General features: G+C 44.8%; 1 protein-coding gene across 3 annotated transcripts in view; it reads right to left on the reverse strand.

Moving 5' to 3' along the window:
* The window catches only part of CNNM3 (cyclin and CBS domain divalent metal cation transport mediator 3), a 35,380-nt gene extending 16,668 nt beyond the window's left edge, over positions 1-18,712 (reverse strand). For all 3 annotated transcript variants that reach the window (XM_054997599.1, XM_054997597.1, XM_054997598.1), the window contains exons 1-2: positions 17,219-18,712; positions 2,599-2,742 (exon numbers count right to left, since the gene is read on the reverse strand). In XM_054997599.1, coding sequence (XP_054853574.1) covers positions 2,599-2,742; positions 17,219-18,677 — 1,603 coding nt within the window. In that variant the 5' untranslated portion in view covers positions 18,678-18,712. The remainder of the gene's footprint in view (positions 1-2,598; positions 2,743-17,218) is intronic.
* Positions 18,713-19,497: the final 785 nt, after the last annotated feature.

Consider the following 19,497-nt stretch of genomic DNA (forward strand, 5'->3'; position numbering starts at 1 on the left):
CAGAAGAGGAAAAGATTAAAGGTTCTCTCTTTCACCATGCCAGAACGCCCTTTAAATAAACATAGAAGAAATTGAACCGCTGATAGATGAGCCTTGAAAAACCAACTGAATAAAATCATCAAATCAGGGTGGATCTTTAATGGCTAGCAGAGATTTTCCTCCCACTCTCTAGGATTACAAGACATTTTGGAAAGTGAGCAAACATGTGCACATCTGTTTGATTTACACAAGCTATGTATATGATATTTTGGTGCAAGGTCTGATTTTTCTTGATTTTCAGCACAGATTACACACAATTTTGGGTAGAAGATGAAATGGAAAAGAATGTATATGTGCTTCTAAGGAATAACCACCCGTACTTAGAACACTGGTGGAGGGAAATGGAGAACTTTCCCTTCTTCCTACTGGTTCTAATAACTGCCACTAAAATTGCTATTATATCTGCAAATATTAAAAAGATTTGCAATGGACTTTGAAGATGTTCGGATAAATCTAAAGCATGTGATACGAAGCTGCAGTGTCTGGGATGCTTCTGGAACTTCCTCAACAGGGAATGCCCCTTTTGTAGCTAGGGGTGTAGCTAGGGGTGTGTGGTTTGGTGTAACTGGTCCAAAAATATACCTGAAAAATAACTTATTGGTACTAGGTATATTGGGAATCTTGATCAGATCTGGGATTCTTGGATAGACCAGTATTGGCTTCCTGGTTAATTCCAAAAATATTCAGAATATTCAGGTCCATTATTCCCTATGGGAGAATCTTTCCAGGAGGCTGGAGGATCTGTTTTCCATGCAAACTACAACAGAATTGCAGCAGAGTAGGGCTATGAAAAAATGTAGTCTATGAGAGAATTGTGATGAATGGACAGACACTCCAGCTCTTCCTCATGTGCAATGCCATTCACCTGTGAGAGTCACTTCCCTTCCCCCTCTCTCCTTGGCTAAGGAAAGGACAGGAAAGGAAAACCTCAAGCTGTCGTTTCAAGGAGAGGAGTGCCTGCCTTCTGCCAGGTTCTCTGGTTCTGTTGGGCTTTGTTAGTTGTTTAGGGAGGGTTTGTGTTAGTGGTTGCTCTTGTGTGTTTAGCTAAGGAGTCTTTTTCCTGGGGAAAGCATGGGATTCTCTCTCCCACAGAAGCAGCCAGAGTAGCTCCCCCATAAAGAACAGCTGGAACTGTTCTGTTCTTTTTCAGGGGCCCATAGATCTGGAAACTTTGATCCAATCATCTTGAAACTTGAGGGGAGGGGGGTCTAAGGGACAGGCAGCATTCAGTACACTGCAATTTTGGTGTAGTTTGTATGAAAAAGAGAACCTCCAGCCCTTCAGAAAGGTTCCCCCATAGAGAATAACGGAGTCCAAATATATTCAGATCCCCCCCGATCCAAATACAAAACTGGTATGCTTGTACATGAATATTGGGAATACCAGTATTTATTGGATACCTGAATGCACACCCCTAATTCTAACATGTTCCAGGCCTCTCTGTGGTGACACAGGCATTTACAATGGGAGCTGCTCTTCTGGCATCCCTCAGCCCTGGGCACAGTGCTCCAGCTAGAAGCAACACATTATTTATGGGGTGTGGATCTCAGGAAGCAAAGCTTCCATTCTTCTTTCTCTTCTTCAAGATGCAACAATTCTACCCGGGGCATGTATACACTCAGAAGTGCATTTTGCTATGATCAGTAGGCTCACTCCCATATAAGCATGCACAGAATTGCATACTAAAATTCTTTTGTTCCTGAGAAGAAGAGAACTTGTATAAGAGTCAGCATCACCCCTCCTCCCTAGAGCCACAGGTCACTACCTCCTGTGGAGGGGGAAGGATTAACTTTTGAGAGACCTCAGCCTATCCTTGATCTATCTTGGCTGTTGTTCCAGGAAGTTCAAAGCGTTACTGTAGCCAACTCACACATTCTACGCATGGTATGATTCTTGCTATAAACAATTTACTAAGGCATGCTTGCCTAAAGGTGCTATTCTCTCTGCTAAAGAACTTAAATTGAATAAAATTTGGCTTGTTCAGTAGAACAGAAGTTGCCATGGGAACTCCAAAGAAAAACCTATGGTATATTAAGTCGTGCACATTAGAGTTAACTACACATTAGACTTAACCCAGACCTGGATAGCCTCGGTGAGCCTGATCTTGTCAGATCTCAGAAGCTAAGCAGGGTTGGCCTGGTTAGTAATTGGATGGGAGACCTCCAATGAAGACCAGGGTTGTAGAGGCAGGCAATGGCAAACTATCTCTGTTAGTTCCTTGCCATGAAAACCCCACCAGGGGTTGCCATTAAGTCAGCTACGACTTGAGGGCACTCTCCATCATCACCATATATTAGAGTTAACCAAATATCCTCAAAGTGCAGCAGAATGTACAGTTTGCCCATTAAATTAGTTGCAGGTGGAACAGCAAACGCTGGCAGAGGTTACTACCAATTACATAGAAACGGGGAGACTGGTCAGGTGTTGTTATTTTCCATGGTTTGCTTGGTGTTGATAAGAATATGACTCCATACAGGCTGTATACAGGAAGGAATCCTTATTGTCATTAGGGGGGAAACTCCACGTCAAACAAGCCATGCCTGCCTGGAAACAACTTACTGTAGTCATCTGACTCATCCATGATCTCTGATTTTATGATCTCTTCAATGACATCTTCCAATGTCACCAAGCCCATGACTTCGTAGAAGGGGTCTCCTTCACCTTCGTTGTTCACCTTCTGAACAATGGCCATGTGAGATTTACCTGGGAAGGAGAAGGGAACAAATGGAATAGTTAACCATAATGCAGCCAGAGAATAGGCTCTGCAACCATCTGAGAGATAAGTAACAGCATGTATATAGTCTTTTAGTGTTCTTAAAATACATTATCTTGTTAAGATTACATCCATGTAAGGTAGGTCAGCATTATTAACAACCATAATGGCGGAGCAGCTTTGCTAAACCTGAGAGTATTAGTAGCTTGCCCCCTAGTGACTTCATGATGGAACTCAAACAAGGGACCTCACCATTCATAGCTCAGTCTGTAGCTCTGCTTTGCTCAGTATAGGCAGAAAGAGAGGTGAAATGTCATTGTACCAAGATACTCTTGAATCAGGTTGTAAACAGGCTGCCAGTGTGTGTTGTTCTGTACTCAGGGCTTTTTTTCAGTGGAAACGCGGTGGAACGGAATTCCGGAACCTCTTGAAAATGGTCAAATGGCTGGTGACCCCGCCCCCTGCTCTCCAGACAGAGGGGAGTCTGAAGTCTAGAGGGCAATCTCAACTCCCCTCTGTCTGGAGATCAGGGGGCAGGGCCACCAGCCATGTGACCATTTTCTCCGAGGGCAACCCACTGAGTTCCATCACCTCTTTTCCCAGAAAAAAGCCCTGTCTGTACTAAACACAGGCAGAGTTCCATAAAAGGGACAGAACTTCCATTTCATTATTTGATTTATTTACTTCATTTATATCTCCTCTTTTCTCCTCAATGGGGACCCAAAGCAGCTTATGTCGTTCTCCTCTCCTCCACTTTATCCTCACAACAACCTAGTGTTCAGGCTCAGAGTAGATTAGACTGAGAGTATGTGACTGGCCCAGGTTGCTCAGCAAGATTCCCTGACACCGTGGGATTTGAACCTGGGTCTCCCAGGTTCTAGTCCAGCATTCTAACCACTACACCACACTGACAAGTTATTTTATAGACTGATGATAAGGAAAGCAAAACAAAAGCCCGTGAAAGAATGTTACTCTAGGTGCATATCACATTAATGAATCAGATTATAGGTTTCAAAAATATGTGGTAGAACAAGTGAGGGAAGGAAAAATATGTCTTCATCCTGCTAGCCTCTGCTTTCCCTCATATTAGTTAGGATCCTCTTTTCCTTCCTACCTCCAATATGCTTGCGGTTTTCATCTCCCCAACATACAGTGTGCCCTCTCTGCCTGCCTGGTCTTCTCCCCCTCTGGCCATTTGCCCTATACACTCTACCTCTACATGATGGGGTAACATCTGGGAATTAGAGACCTAAAAGGATCAAGGAGGCAAGGTTGTTGGTAGGCAGGGCTTTTTTTCAGGGGGAACGCGGGGGAACGGAGTTCCGGAACCTCTTGAAAATGGTCACATGGCTGGTGGCCCCGCCCCCTGATCTCCAGACAGAGGGGAGTTGAGATTGCCCTCCACGCAGCCGCGGAAGGCCATCTCAACTCCCCTCTGTCTGGAGATCAGGGGGCGGGGCCACCAGCCATGTGACCGTTTTCTCCGAGGGCAACCCACTGAGTTCCACCACCTCTTTTCCCAGAAAAAAAGCCCTGTTGGTAGGTAACTCGCAACTGTTTATTACATCTTAAAATTACATCTCAAAACGGAACAAACATGATCTATGTTCAGATGTCACACTAACAGTGAAATCCTAAGCAGAGTTACTCTAGTCTAAGCCCACTGAAATCAATGGACTTAGACTGGAGTAACTCTGCTTAGGATTTCACTGCAAACCACTGTCAAGGAAAAATATGCAGAATCCCAGCTTGTTGCCAGGTTCACATGCACTCCTCATCTCTTGCTCCTCCCTACTTGTGCTGAAGACCTCAACTGCAGACATGCAGGTTATCTGGAACTCGTTTTCTTCTGAAATGTGATATCTGAATGCAGCTCAGGAGACACTGGCTGTTGTTTTTGCTATGAATCAGCTGAATGATAAAGAGTGGAAGTTTGGGCTAAGTCTTTTCTCTCTCTCAATTTCATGTTTTATCCTGTATTTGGATGCCTGAGTACTGTATATCTTTTTCTATCTGAGCATTTTTTTTTAGCAACAACAAAAAAATGCTTGAGTTCTGTACCTAGGCAGCCTGAATTACACCACTTCAAAAACTGAATTCAGCAACTTGAATAATTATGAACTCTTTTAAAATTCATATTTGTCCAGTCTGCTTTTCTCATAAAAATATTTCTATATACCACTTTTTAACTGGAATGTAGGACACACATCAACAACATTGAATATAATTCCATCAAATCTAAAACGTTTTATACATCAGCAGCAGCATAAAACAGGCTGGCCCCAAAAGGTTAAGTTCTAATCCCAAGTGCCCAAGAGTATAAAAAGTCTTCAGACACCTCTGAACTAAGACAAGCGAAGGAACAGAGTAAGCCTCAGGGAGAAGCAGATTCCATGTAACAGGAGCAGTGACTGAGAAAACCCTGCTTCTGGTGAGGGCTGAACTTCCATCTGCTTGCAAAAGCGTTCTGAGCTCACCAGCAGATCTTACAGAATCAGCGGTGGGGTAGGTGGTCGCATGGGAACAGATGCTCCAGCATTTGCACAATTTCACTTATTTTGCATAAATCAGTATTTTTTTTCACGCTGTTGCCATCTCCTCCTGCTTTGCTGTGATCTTTCCTAAACCTGGTTTGATACAATTTTTTGGAAATACGGTAATCAAAGCACCTTCTGTTGTCAAGTGGACAGGAAGGTGCATGATGTTTCTGGTCCCACTCAGAGTGGTGTCATTTTCCTTACCTCGGTTCATTTAAGGTGAACTTTCAGAGCAGAGAATCTATTTGCCCTTTTGATTTTATTTATTTACTTTAAAGAATTTGTAGGCTGCCTTTCTACCCAAATAGGTCCCCAAGGCAGCAAACAGTATGTTTTTTTTAAAAAAATCAAACATTTTAAAACAATTTAAATTTTAAACAATATTAAAAAATTTAAAAACAGTTCAATAAAAACTCACGCACACACAAACCCACAACACAAAGAACAGGGAGGAGGACCAATAACAGTTATTGGGGGTATGCCAAACAAAACAAAAGGTCTTCAGCTACTGGAGGAAGACAGCAATAGAAGGGGATAGATGAATCTCCCTGAGGAGTGAGTTCCAAAGTTTTTGTGCCATGAATGAGAAGGCTCTTTCTCAGGTTGCCACCCATCTAGCCTCAGATGGTGGGGTACCCAAACAAGGGCCTCCAAAGATGCCCACAGTGGACAGGTAGGTTCATATTGGAGAAGCTGGTCCCTAAGGTATGAGATATCCATACCTCCCCACAACCCTGAACTGCACACCTAAGTGAATATATGTTAGGAGGTCACAGGGTTCAAATTGGGGACTTTGCAGGTGAGGCATCAATTCTCTACTCCTGAAGTCAGGAGGAGGGAACTGCAGACATTTCAAGATAGAATTTAGACACTCTAGGACCAGAATCCTCCTGTTCCAGGGAGAGCCAGTCCTGTAGCATTGCTGATCTTCTAGTTGTAAGGTGAGCATCAATTCAAGACTGCTTCCATGTGTTTAATGCAAATTAGATCACTGCCAGTTCCCTGCTCTTGGTTGCCTCCTAGCTGGTTTCTTTGCCTATACAACCAGGTTTTACAATTACACCTCTGGTTGACTACAGTCTCCTCCCCTGCCCATCTCCTTTGCCTCTGGCCAATCCCAGCCTTGCCAATCACCAGGACCTGGCCTTCCCAGGGGTTCACATCTAAAAGTATAAAACATGGAAAGGAGATCGATTTATACAGTCTTGCAATCAGCATCCCAAGGGCATGATGTGATGTTTTCTGGCACAGAATTCTGGACCTGATCCTGCCCAGCAACATCTCCTAACATGGCAGTATGGCCCTGATGATATGTTAGAGGCGTAATCAGTCCACAAGCTGGCTGAGGTCACAGGCCCCGTTGGCTCATACGCAGATTAGGCTTTTGATGACAATTTGGTTTGGCTGAACAAGGCAAACAAACAGAATGTTCTCACCCCCTCTTGGAGTTCCCTGCTGGGCCATTCACGTAAATGTTCTGAACCGCTCCCAACTTGCAGCTCTTCCTTCTAGTTTTCTCTCTCAAGGTATTTAGACCACGCCTGGCTCCATGGAATTTGCCCCGTGCCCCTGCACTGGCCATGTGCAACTCTGCAGGACAGGAACCCTTCCCAGTGCTAGCAGGAGGTCAACTTGTCCTTTTGAACAGTCTTGAGACTAAAGTGACGATGACTCAGAACTGTACAAAATGTCTTCATCTTATTAAAGACAAACAGAAGAAAAGTGAGGAGGCCACCAGCGCTCCCATCAAAGGTTCCTCTGGTTCTATAGAAAGAGCCTGGCGAAGAGTAGCTGTCACAGTAAAGCATCAGCCTGGGAGATCTTGATGCCAGAGAAGGGAAATCCAAATAATCCCCCTCCCACTATCTAAAAAAGGGAGGACTCTTTCAGGAAGTCCTCCTCTGAAAGAACCATTGAAACAAATAGGAACACCTGCTGGTTTTAAAGCCTCATGACAGGAGAACTTCTGAGTGGATTCTGTATCTCAGGCAGGTGTCTTTCTTTCCATTTCCTACTCTGACACTCTTAAGGACATCTTAGAGTTATTAAGTACAGAAAAAAACACAGAATTCAGCTTCCGGAGAACATCAGCCTTCATTAAGAAGGGGGTGAGAGGACCCGTTTCTATCCCTGGTGGTTTGAAAGTGATGGTAGATGGTAGAAGTGTGTGGGCAATATCTTGTGGAATCTCAAAAGCCAGAAAATTCCTGACTAAGAGGCGGGGCTTCTCTGGCCCGCACCCTCCCCATGACTAGCAGAATTACCTATGCGCTGGAATCTGCATTATGTTTACTTGCGTTATTTGTGGGATTCTGCTATCTATATTCTTCTGTGTTCATTCCCCTGCTGTAAAACATTTACCACCATCATCACATTTTTTAAAAAAGAGAATATTTATTTCATTTGTATTTTTCTTTTCCGCCAAGGAACTTAAGGCAATATATAACAGATTCCTGAACAAACTCCTGCCCATGTCTACCAAGACTCAGGCCAGAACCACACACCCTATGAAGTTTTATGATCCTTTTAACCAACATTTTGTTCCTTTTTTTTATTTAGTTGTTGTACAAAATGCAACCACTAGAACTGTGATTTAGAAGGAGAAATTGATGTCATTGGGGAGGAAAGAGAATATTTTACCCTTTCCCTTATCTAGTTTTCCTGCTTGAAATCAGGGGGTTTCCAAGATCCTTTGACTCAACAGGGAAAAACGCCATAGGCTTTCAACACTGGGTGCAAAAGTGGCTTGAGTGGATAGCAGGGTTCAGAAGGAAAGCTAGGTAAAGGGGAAGGGTTAAATAGCCTCTCTGCCTGTATTAGTATCTAATACGATGAAGCTCTAGCAACTTCATTCTTTTTAAATGGATCATGGGACCACAAAGAATGTGTAGTTCTGCACTGAGAACAGCTTAGCTTCATCGAGTTTAGACCATGCCTCGAGACCACATGGTGCACACAGCTCCATGCCTTGAGAAAAGAATTATATGTGAAGGGGCAGTTTTCACATTCCCCAAGAGACCAGCATGCAGAAGCAAGGTTCTACATGCCGCCTGCTGAACTCAAAACTGCTGCAAGCATTAATCAGAAGTGTGCCAGAATGTGCATCCAAGCAAGGAATGTGTCTACCTAAAATGGGATGCACATTCCAATGTGCATTAAGACACACTTTGCCATTCACACACTCATGCTGCTTGTCATGCATCAGCACTTTGTTTATATGTCCCTCTGCTTGGATCAGAATCTCTTTCTCTTTGAAGAGATTTCTGGCTTTGAAGCTATGATTGTACTCTCAAGGCGACGTGCACTGGATGTAGAAGCACAGAAGGGCCACAAGAGAAGAGAAACTGCTTTTTAATCTAAATGTTCAGCACTTCTGGCTATTGGGATGAAAAAGAGCAAGATGTTCACTTCCTGTCAGGTGCAGGTGGGAAACAGCCTCTTAAATACAAGCATGGATAAATCCAACTTAGAGGAGGCAAGGAAGGGGGGAGGAACGAAAGCATGAGATTCTTAGGAGTCTTATTCTCCTGGAAGAAAAGGACCTATTTTCAAAGGCGCCCCTGGAAACCGGTGAAGTTGGCATACTGAACCTGTGAGCTCAGCTGCTTTGCGCCTCAGCAGGGCAGCCAAATCCCCACAACTATGCAGAGGTCATGGGTGGCACCAGCTACTCCTGCCAAGTGCTTCCAAGCTGGAGGGGGGGTGGGGGAAACAGAGAGAAAACCCTCATGGGAGAGGCAAATCCTTCAGTAGGACCCTGCTAATGTACAACAAAGCTTTTCTAATGCAGTGCAGAGAACGAGTGGGGAGGTCACCAATTCAAATCTCGTCTTTGCCACAGGCTCACTAGGTGGCAATAATACTGGCCTACTTTACAGGAAGCTAGAAGGATGTTTGAGATAATGTATATGAAGCACTTAGAATACCGAGAATGCTCTATAAAAGCTAAGTAGCATTATTTACCATGCAGGGTGAAGTGGGGGCTGCTCATATCACAGAGGGCCTCAGGGCCCTGTGAAATGGCTACCCATAGGTATTACAGTCCTTCTCTGCAACCATATTCACGCTCCTTCCTGGTGGGGAATCACACAGACCATTCTCACACTAGACTAAGTGGGCTGACAGGTTTTGAAGAATTCTGGATAATTGGAGCGTTCAACAAACACTCCACAATGCCTGAGCCAATAGTTGGGAAGTGCTCATTTCAATCCACTAAAGCCCAGAGTTCTTATAGCCAACAGCTTCAGCGATTTCAAGAATAGCATCCTGCAATGACCTTAGACTTTTCTTTAATTTTTGAAGTAAACTGGCAAAACAGGTGCCTTTGTGTCCTGCACTTGGATTAGAATCCTTGTTTATTTCTCTAAGACCGCAGTAAGTGCTCTAGAAGATTAGACAAAGCTGGTGATACACTGAGAGATGTTTCAAAGGCACTCGCTGCTCCATCGCAAGGAAAATGCAGCTTGAAACAGAAAGGGATAGGGGGCTCAGTAAGGTAAGCTACTTGCCTGTTTCTGTTGAACTTCAGCCATTCATGGCTTTGGCCACTGCACAACAAACATGGCTAGTAGCTATGGAGCCACATGCAGCTTAGTTCAAGAAGACATTAACTCACATTGCCCTTACTGGAGGAGAGAACAAAGACAGCCATTTAAATACCTTGACTGGTTCTCAATGCCTCCAGCTTTTTCAAGATCACACAAATCGCCTTGTGGGCTTGGGCCAAAGTGCATCTAGCTCCAAATCCAGTTTCCAACAATGGCATCCAGATGTTTTCAAAAAGTCCACAAGCCAGATCTGAACGGAAAGCCTTCCCCTGTTTTTCATTACCTCTGAAAATGGAGGTTCCATTAAACTGTGACAGCCATGGAGAACTTATGAATTTATCTAATCCTTCTTTTAAAAAAAAAATCAAGCAAATGGTCATTACCACACTATGTGGCGGTGATTGTCACAAGTTAATTAGGCATTCTGCCAAAACAGCAGAGTTTTGAGACATCTGATACTTGAATTATTGTAGCACAAATCTTTCATGGCCATAGATTATTATAACATTATAATGCAACAGTAATGAGAGATTATTTAAAAAGCATCCAAAAAACCTTCCAGTGGTACAGCAAGGGAAAAATGCAAGGACAATGGTAGCTGGAGAAGGAAAATGTGCCCCAAACTCCCAAGTGGGTGCCCCATTACCTGTGTGAATGCCTCTGTACTCGTAGCAGTGGTAACAGGGAAATGGAGCATTCCTATTGTGTGGATGCAGCTGCAGCCTAACCACTGTAATTCATTGCATTTTGGCATGCAATCCCCCCAGTCCTGTGTTAATCTGCTACAGCAAGAGCAAGAGAGAAGAGAATCCTAAAACAAAAGCACCTTAAAAGGCTAACAGACTTGTAGCAGACATTTTCACAGCTTACAGGACGTGTACGCATCTGCCAACTGAGGATAACACTTCATACTTCTGTCCAAGTGGACTCTTCCCCCCCAAACTTGCACTACAATTCATGTTCGTCTTTGAGGTGGCATAATGCTTTCTGTTGTTTCTGCTGCAATAGACTCTGGCACTTATGTGCCTGGAGCTGAATCTACAGGCCAGCAGTTTCACTGGGGAATCCCAAGTTCAAGCATCATGAGAAAGGACGAAAGTGATCTCCCTATTATTTATACCAGGGGTGGCCAAACTGCGGCTCGGGAGCCACATGCGGCTCTTCTAGACATATCATGTGGCTCCTGGAGGTCTTTGAGCATCGCCATGGCCATACAGTTTATTTTAGCAGGGAAGGAGGGGGAAATAGGCAACCTTGCAAACTCCCCCCACAGAGGTTGTCAGGAGAAAAGAGATAGCAGGAAAGGAGAACCCACCCCTTCCTGTGATGTCACTTTTGCAGCACTCCCCCAAACCCGCCTCTTCCTCTAAAGTTACTTCAATTTTTACTGTCTTGCGGATCTCAAACATCTGAGGTTTATTCTATGTGGCTCTTATATTAAGCAAGTTTGGCCACCTCTGATTTTTACCCTAAACTGGCACCAAAGATACGGACTGAGTGCCTTGTGGGCAAGGCGTACAACTTCTTGCAGAAACCTAGGAGAGTGAAGAGAGATGGGTTATGGCCCAGCAGATGGGACTTCTGGCTTCAGACCCAGCTTTATGATTTCAGAAGCTGGTACTAAACTGTGGCCATATGCTCAAGAGTAAGACAATTTAGCATCTAAAAAGCCTTGAATACACATACGAGAAAACGGAATGAAGATCACACAATGTGAAATGAGAAGGGCAAGAGAGAAGTACTCCAATGGTAGTAAAGGCAGAAAGATGCAGGGTGTCTGGACTCCAAAGTGGTGTCCTTTACTATGCCCTTGATTGCTAGCACTGCTGGTGGGGACCAGTGATCAGGAAAATGAGAATGAACATGTAGGACAGATGGAGAGGGATTTCAAGACAAGCACTGGAGCTCAAGTTTCCCTGGAAGCAATATCACTGACCTAGAAACTTTATGCTACCATGACCAGCAGAAGGAAAAAACTTTCAGGCATTCTGCGCATGTACAGAGACAGTTGGCCTCTTCAACAAAAACAGGCTCTAATGTCCAGATGACCATCTGAGCAGATGATGGGCAGATGGGGCAGGATCTGTGTTAGGATCTTTCCAGATCTCCTGGGGAACAACTTGATGCTCTGGCCAAGGAAGACTGGGGTGGGGTGGGATCCAGAACCCAGCAGAGTCTATTACATGACATCAGTTTTGCTCCAGCTGTGGTCCTCCCTTTGATCTTCCTCTTTTGGAATTAGGCTGTGTGAGTTCCTGCATACTTGTGCTGGGAATACTGTGTAGCCTGATGATAAAGCAAAGGTTGCAAATGCAATCCTTGCCCTGCAAAGTGTGTAAAGAACCAAACTGAATGGCATCAGAAGAGTTTCTTTTCTTGCAAAGTCTCTTTAGCATTTGCTTTCCAGTCTTCTCAAGTCCTCCCCAACAACCCTGCAGCTTAAGCCCTTTATAACGCCTATAGAGACTTGAAAGAAAAAGTTCTTCTCAAGAGTGTATTAAGAACTGGGCGGACTACTGGAGACTTCAAACCTACAGACACAGCCGTAAGGGGCCAACCAGCTGTTTTGCATGCTGAATTCTTCATCAGCACAAATGGTTGCTTTTGAGCAACAAGACTACTCAGTACTCACAGGTGGCATAACTACTGCCAAAGCACACAGGTTAGCAGAAGGCAGGTCAGTAGGTACTGACTGTTACAATACTACCACAGCATACTGGACCAGGGCTACATTCTTGTGATCACTTTTATTAGGACTAGGGTTGCCATCTCCAGATTGGGAAATTCCTGGAGATTTGAGGGTAGAGTCTGCGAAGGGAGACCTCAGAGGGAGAGACCTCAGCAGCCATTTTCTCTAGGGGAACTGATCTCTGTAATCTGGAGATCAGTTGTAATTTGGGGAGATCTCCAGCCCCCTGCCGCCGAGGTTGGTAACCTTAACCAGTGGTGTGTTACTTGTTTAGAGATTCCAGGTATGCCTTTTTCTTTTCTAGGTTTAACAGAATTCCTGGGACACATAAATTCTAAAGAAAGTAGGTTCTTCAAGAGAGGCCAACTGTACCAGCTGTCTGCAATGCCCTTCTGTGTTATGATTTTTAACACTGCAAGTTCCAAAACCCGGCCAAAGGCACAGCTGTTGTCTACATTTTGGCACAACCTTGACCTGAATCCCAATTCTGTTACACCAAAGAAAGTCAGGGCTCTTTAGTTACAAGAAAATTCCACAGGAACTAGAGGATGCAATCAACTCAAGTTGCTTATTTTGAATGTGCTTGTTCAATTTGGGCACTTTCTTCCAATCTAAGAATTGGGCACATTTTTGCAAGGAGCAGAATGATGACAAGACAGTAAAAATAAGAGACCAGGGAAGTACCAGCAGTTCCTAGCAGCTGTCACACATTATACAGAGGAAGCATGCTAACCTATCTTCCAAGGCGGTTGTGATAATTGACAGAACAGAATTTTACAGAAACTCTTAACACTAATCAGAAACCACAACTTGTGGCTTTGAAGACATGCTTCTAGAATATCTATTAAGGCAGGTCTTGGCTCATCTTTGAATTTCCCTCTTCCTGCATCCTAAAGATAGGGGTCCAAAATCCAGACAAGTTTCCTAGGATTTTTCATAGGCCAGTACAGATGTTCCAGCAAATCCACACACCTGGAGGAATAGGGGAGGGAAATGGTTTAAATAGTGGCCGTAGGGCCATTTTCCTCAAGTGTCTGCTGGCTTCTTGGCTGGGGTGGGGGGCTCACAAGACAGAAATGAGAAGGTTTATCGTTTGGGAGAACAATTGTGTAATTCTTTGAGACCAGAATCAAAGGTGTCACACTCCTTCTCCTTGGCCAGGCCACACACTGGCTTTATTATTGTTGGAAAGGCTTTGAGAGCGTTCCTGTAAAACTGTTCATGTACAATCTATGCAAAGCCCAATTATGTCACATTTGTTTCCACACAGAAAGTGCAGCATGGTGCTTGGGAGGGAGAGTCACAAGGAAAGAAAGGAATCTTGCCTAATCGGGAGCAGTTTCTAAAATCAAGGCTCCCAACTGTTTAGCATTCGCCCGTGCACAATGCTGCGCCCAATCCAGATTCTGAACAATCTCAGCTTTTTGGGTTTTCTTTCTAAAAAGCAGCGTACTGGGCTGCAGACATACATTTGAAAATGCACAGGCATTATTTATAAATGGCTCCAAAGCACAGGACAGGAGTCTTTTCTTCCTTTCTTTAGGTAGCTATCTTCCACACTTTCATAATTTGCTCTAGTCTACAAAAAAAAAAAATTCTGAGTTCAGGAAATCCAAATAGTACACCCTGAAACGCTGAACTACGCATATTGAACTCTTTTGTATAATTGTTTTTATTTCACTTCGTTAATCCTGTGCTGTTATTTTGTAAATTTATTTCTAGTTTTGCTCATGAGGGCACTGAAGATTCATCTTGGACCACTGGAGTTATAATTAGCCACCTCGCTGAATCCTGAGATTTCAAGAGGCACTTTCAGGTGTATCTTTATAGCCATAAGGACTAGGAAGTTGCTTTAAGGTGAAAATAGAGGCTGTCTCAGGAAAATGACGTATGGCAAGGAAGTGTTTCCTGCACTGCTGAAGAATCACAACATAAATAGCCCTGCCTATGAAACACTGCTGATTTAATCTACCATAAAATTCTATACATAAACAAAAAACCCAACAAAAAAACTGAGAAAACCATGCACAGACTAGGCCCCAGTAACGTACTAGTGGGTGATTTTGTTGATAAACAGCAGCCAAACCCCCATCTTTGAAATTCTGATTGAGGTCATGACACAGAAGCTTTTTTAAACTTTTCACCCCCAGGTATCATCCTGCCAACTTCCAATGGCTTCTTAGAACTGCTATTTGCCTCACTGGGGGAAACAGACAACAGATAAACAATCTCCATAATTTCCACGAAGGGGACAGGTAGCAACTCCAGGGGATCTCTGACATCTCGAACCAGCCCAAAATAAGATTGGGCCCCTACAGCTGATATTTACCAATAAAAACCAATGCGGGAATCCATTTACAGATCTTTTCATCTAATCCAGCCTCTGCAATTTTTTTTTTACTACAACTCTTCTAGATTTTTTTCATCCAGATTCAGTTGTTACGTAGAACTCAATCAGCGATGGATCTCACCTGCAGCCCACGTCAAAGAATAAGAGAATTACTAATGGAAAGTTTCTTGCTTCCATACCTTGTAGCACAAGTCTAGTTTTTTATGGAGGTAATCAATCTGTGCCTAGATTGTACCACTACAGACTGCAAGTGGGGGCTTGTATGACTGAGTGTTCTGTTTTTTTAAAAAGCAGTTTCTTTCCCATAGAAAGAGAGGAGGAGACCTATCCACCCTCTTTGATAAGGCACTTTTCTTTAAGCAGGGAATGGAGGTGGGGTGGGGTGGGGTGGGAATGGAAAAGTATTCAGCTACACCTGCAATGTGAACTGGGACAGCCCAGGCATAGGTTGACCCCAGTGAGGGCTGCATTTTATTTATATATTTATACCCCACTTTTCTCCCCAATAGAGACCCAAAGTGGCTTACATCATCATTCTCCCCTCCTCTATTTTATCCTAACAACTTTGTTGAGGTAGGTTAAGCTGAGAAAGAATGACTGGCAAACGGAGAGCTTCCATGGGGGTACAAACCTGACCATGTTGGCTCTCCAGGCTAAAGTCAAGCATGAACACACAGAGTGTTTTTGAACCTGTGCTCTACCTCAATCAAGCATCTTTAGACCGTTTACCCTCCACAGTATCCGTGGCTACCCTCAAGGTTTCCAGCTCTACTGTAGTTTGTGCAATATATAGTTTCTTTCTTGGAAACATTGTTATGTAAACAGCCACTTGCCTGGTCACCTGGGGCAAGTAAGAATTGTTTAAAGGTGACTAGGCAGAGAAGAGTTTCTATACTGGAAGACAGTAAGTTGTTTTTATTTCTACTTTAAAGGAACTGCTTTCCATCAAAGATGTTAACATCAGAAGTTACTCCCGAAGACACGAAGAGCCTCCCCTAGCTTTACCAAGCTATGAAATTGATTGTTTACATATTTATGTAGCTTATTGCCTCAGGAACCTCATGGCAGAGTAGCAACATATCAGTAGACAAATAACCTGGACTCTCTTTCTTTAAGGAGCAATCCAACAGTGAACCGTACAAAACTCTTTATCTTGTACACACATGTGATCAGATGAAAACACACACGTGAATTGCGTATGGGGTTCAAAACTGGCAATGATCTTCGGTTATTAGCTGGCTCAATAAAAATTATCACGCTGCTCTGGACTGACTCTGTTAGACCAACACAGCCATCTTGATAAGGCTCCAAAGAAAGAAATGGAGTCCAGTGAAACATCAAGTTCAGAACGCATTGGGAAAGAAAAATCACCATCTCACAAACTGCCTTCAGAGACAGTTCAGAATTATCAATTGGTATACAAAATACAATGATAAGACTGCTGACTAGTAAGAGTTATAGGGAATTCATCTTGCTGGTTTTGATAGTTATAATGGTTAGAGATTCACTTCTGTTTGCTCCCTCAGGAGCATGTCGACTAAGAGATTATCTGAGAGTTCTCCAAGTCTCACTTTGATCTGAATTGGATGGGATGGCTATATGCCTTCTCTCTTTTAGTGCCTCATATTGGGAATGCCAATATGCCTCATATCCACCCACCTGGCACTAAATCCGATATGTCTGCCATGCCTTTTTACCTAGCACTTTCTTGTCATATTGTTTCTTGCAGTTTAACTTGCTATGCTGCTAAGTAGCACGTTATTGATTTTGGAACTGGTTTTAGGCAATGTTGCTACGTAGCTTTTAAATGTTCTAATTTAATTGCTACCGTACTATTTGGCATGCTTAAGCCTCTTTGACATTTTTGTATTTATGATATTTTATGAAAGCTGCTTTGCGTATCAGTGGAAGCTTAAGAGTATGGGGCAGGCAGATCTGGACAGAGCGGAGCATTCTTGGAGAGAAGCCAATAGAAGACCCCCTCCCCCTATTTCTATTGACTTAAATCAAACCAGACTACCAATCCACCCAGCCCAATATCATTATCACTGCATGTCCTGGGACACAAATTTACTCCATGCAACCACAGGACAGACATGTTTGGCCTCACCATCATTCTGGGTGAACTGAAGATGCTCCCTACTGCACACCTAACACTCCCCTGTAGCTATACGTTAGAAGAGACCAACAGTGGTGGACAAACTCTGTCAGCAAAGCATGCCTTCCATTACGGATCTTCTCATGAATCATGCTAGGAAACCCCAAGACTCTGTGGAATACAGGGAACTTATGACCTTATCCATACAAAACAAACACTCTACCCCCCAAGGGTGTCCAATTTACCTCGCTTGAACTCCTCCAGCACAGCATCCAGCTTAGTGTCATTGAAGACAAAGTGAAGGGGGTGGTTGTAGAACTTGATGATGGTGCTGAGAGGGGTGCAGTCATCAGGATCTACCATGGCCAAGTCCTTGACATAAAGCATGTCCACCAGGTTGGTGCGCTCATCTTCATAGACTGGGATGCGGGTGTAGCCGCTCTGCATGATCATGGACATGTTGTTGAAGTCCAGCACAGCAGAGGCATTGAGCATGAAACACTCGTCCAGCGGCGTCAGCACATCCTCAACTGTCTTGTTGCGCAGGGCACCCTTGCTGAACTCCTCCCGCACAAATTCATTGTAGGGATCACTGTTGCGCACCATGTCCAAGATCTTCTCCCGTAGGAGGCACGTGCTGGTGTCATGGTGCAAAGCAAGTTCCAGCACCTTGCTGAGTGGTAGTGAGATGGGGAAAGTGAGCAGCATGAAGAGCTGGGTGAGCCAGAGCCCACGGGGGGCCAACAAAAGTCCCCACCGTGAACTAATGGTGAAAGGCAGCACCTCAGCTAAGAGAAAGACCAAACCTGCCACACCTAGGATAGCAGGCACCAGCATCCCCACGGCTCTATAGAAAAGCACTGCCAAGGCAGCATTGGCCAAGGAACTCAGAATTAGCAGAGAGCAAAGGACAAATGTCCCACGTTGTCGAACGGTCTCCAGTACTTTAGAAGCCTCTCGCTCAGATTCCGAGCCACAGTCCCGCAACACGTACAGTTCCACTGGATCCAGCCACAAAGTGCTGAGCTGCAAAACACGGAGCAAGGCCAAGAAAGCCAGCAGTAGAGCCACAAGGGTGCCCAGAAGCCAGGGTGCCAACGGAGGGGGCAAGGTCACAGGTGCAACTCTCCCACCCCCACCTTCATCTTCTGTCACCAAGATAGCATCACCAGGGGCAGCTGGAGCCCACTGGTGCCCAGGCCCTGCCAAGGTGCAAAGATGATACTGGCCCTGGGAGCTCCCAGAAGGCACCTTCACTGTCACCAGCACTGCATATTCTCCAACAGGCAAAATATCATGCAAAAGCAGGTCTGGGGCGCCAGAAGGGGAGGGCGTAGAGGAAGAAGCCCCTTCAGGAATCACACAGGAGCTTCCCAGGGGTACAAAGGCCACCCAGGGCCAGCTGTGGTTGCTGAGGCCAGTACCATACAGGCGCAGGCGAAAGGTGGCCCCTGGGTTAGCCTGGATGAGGCCACCAGTAGCCAAGGCTCCCTCCTCCAGGCGGAAGCCCAGCACCTTCGGGTGAGAGGACCCAGGTTCCTGGAGCAGCCTAGCCTCTGGGGTCTGGGGGGCCCAGGTCTCCAGGGGAGCCCCGGCTTCTCGGTGGTCTCTGGAGTCCTGGGATGCCTTGACTGCCACACAACCCCACCACAACGCAGCAACCCACCCTAGTAGTAAGACCAGCCCACTGCAATTGCCCACCATTGCCAGAGCCAGCAGTAGCTGCAGCTGCAGCACCAAAAGGCAGCTACTAGGGGGAGTGGACTGGGCAAAGGAAGGTCAGCTGACTCTCCTTCTGGCGCCGTCAAACTTGTCTGCGGACCCTCGGCCAATGCGAGCGAGGGGCTAGCGGTTTCTATCCAATGGGCGCGGTGGAGGGCGTGGCCAAGAAAAGGATAAGGTGCAAGTTCGGTGGCACCGTGTTATAAACAAGGCGGCGGGGAGGAGGGAAGAGGGAAGAGGGGGTTGCCTCTTAAAGGGATAGTACTCGCAATTGTCATGTCTAAAAGCATCATTTTCTCTCTTCGATGGAGTTTATCCCCGAGACTAGGGTATGACTGCAGGAGAATCGAGGGTTTTCCCTAGCTTTGCAATTGGAGTGGTGAGGCCCTTAATTTCCGTGCAGCTAGATCCTGTTTGCATCTTTGCTTATGAGTAAGTCCAACGTGTTCTATTGGAGATTTCCCCAAATTTAGCTTTGCTTAGGATTGCAGGGGTGCATCTCGAGCCTATGCATTTTTACTCAGAAGTAAATCCCGCTGATTTCAGTGGGATTTACTGCTAAGTAAAAGTAGAATTATAGCCTGAACCCTGCAATTGTATGCACGTGTACTTGGGTGTAAAGTCAGTTGAACTCAGTGGGATTTACTCCCCAGAAACTAGTGTAGTTGAGGAGTCACAAGAAGTGCATTTAACAGCATATCGTGCAAAGAAGCATATATTATGAACGTTGGCTAACACATTATGTAAACACAGCGTAGAGCTGCAGTATACCAAGCAAGCGTTAAGTCATTAACCGTGGAAT

This window comes from Eublepharis macularius, chromosome 14 (assembly GCF_028583425.1).
Source record: "Eublepharis macularius isolate TG4126 chromosome 14, MPM_Emac_v1.0, whole genome shotgun sequence".
Taxonomy (NCBI): domain Eukaryota; kingdom Metazoa; phylum Chordata; class Lepidosauria; order Squamata; family Eublepharidae; genus Eublepharis; species Eublepharis macularius.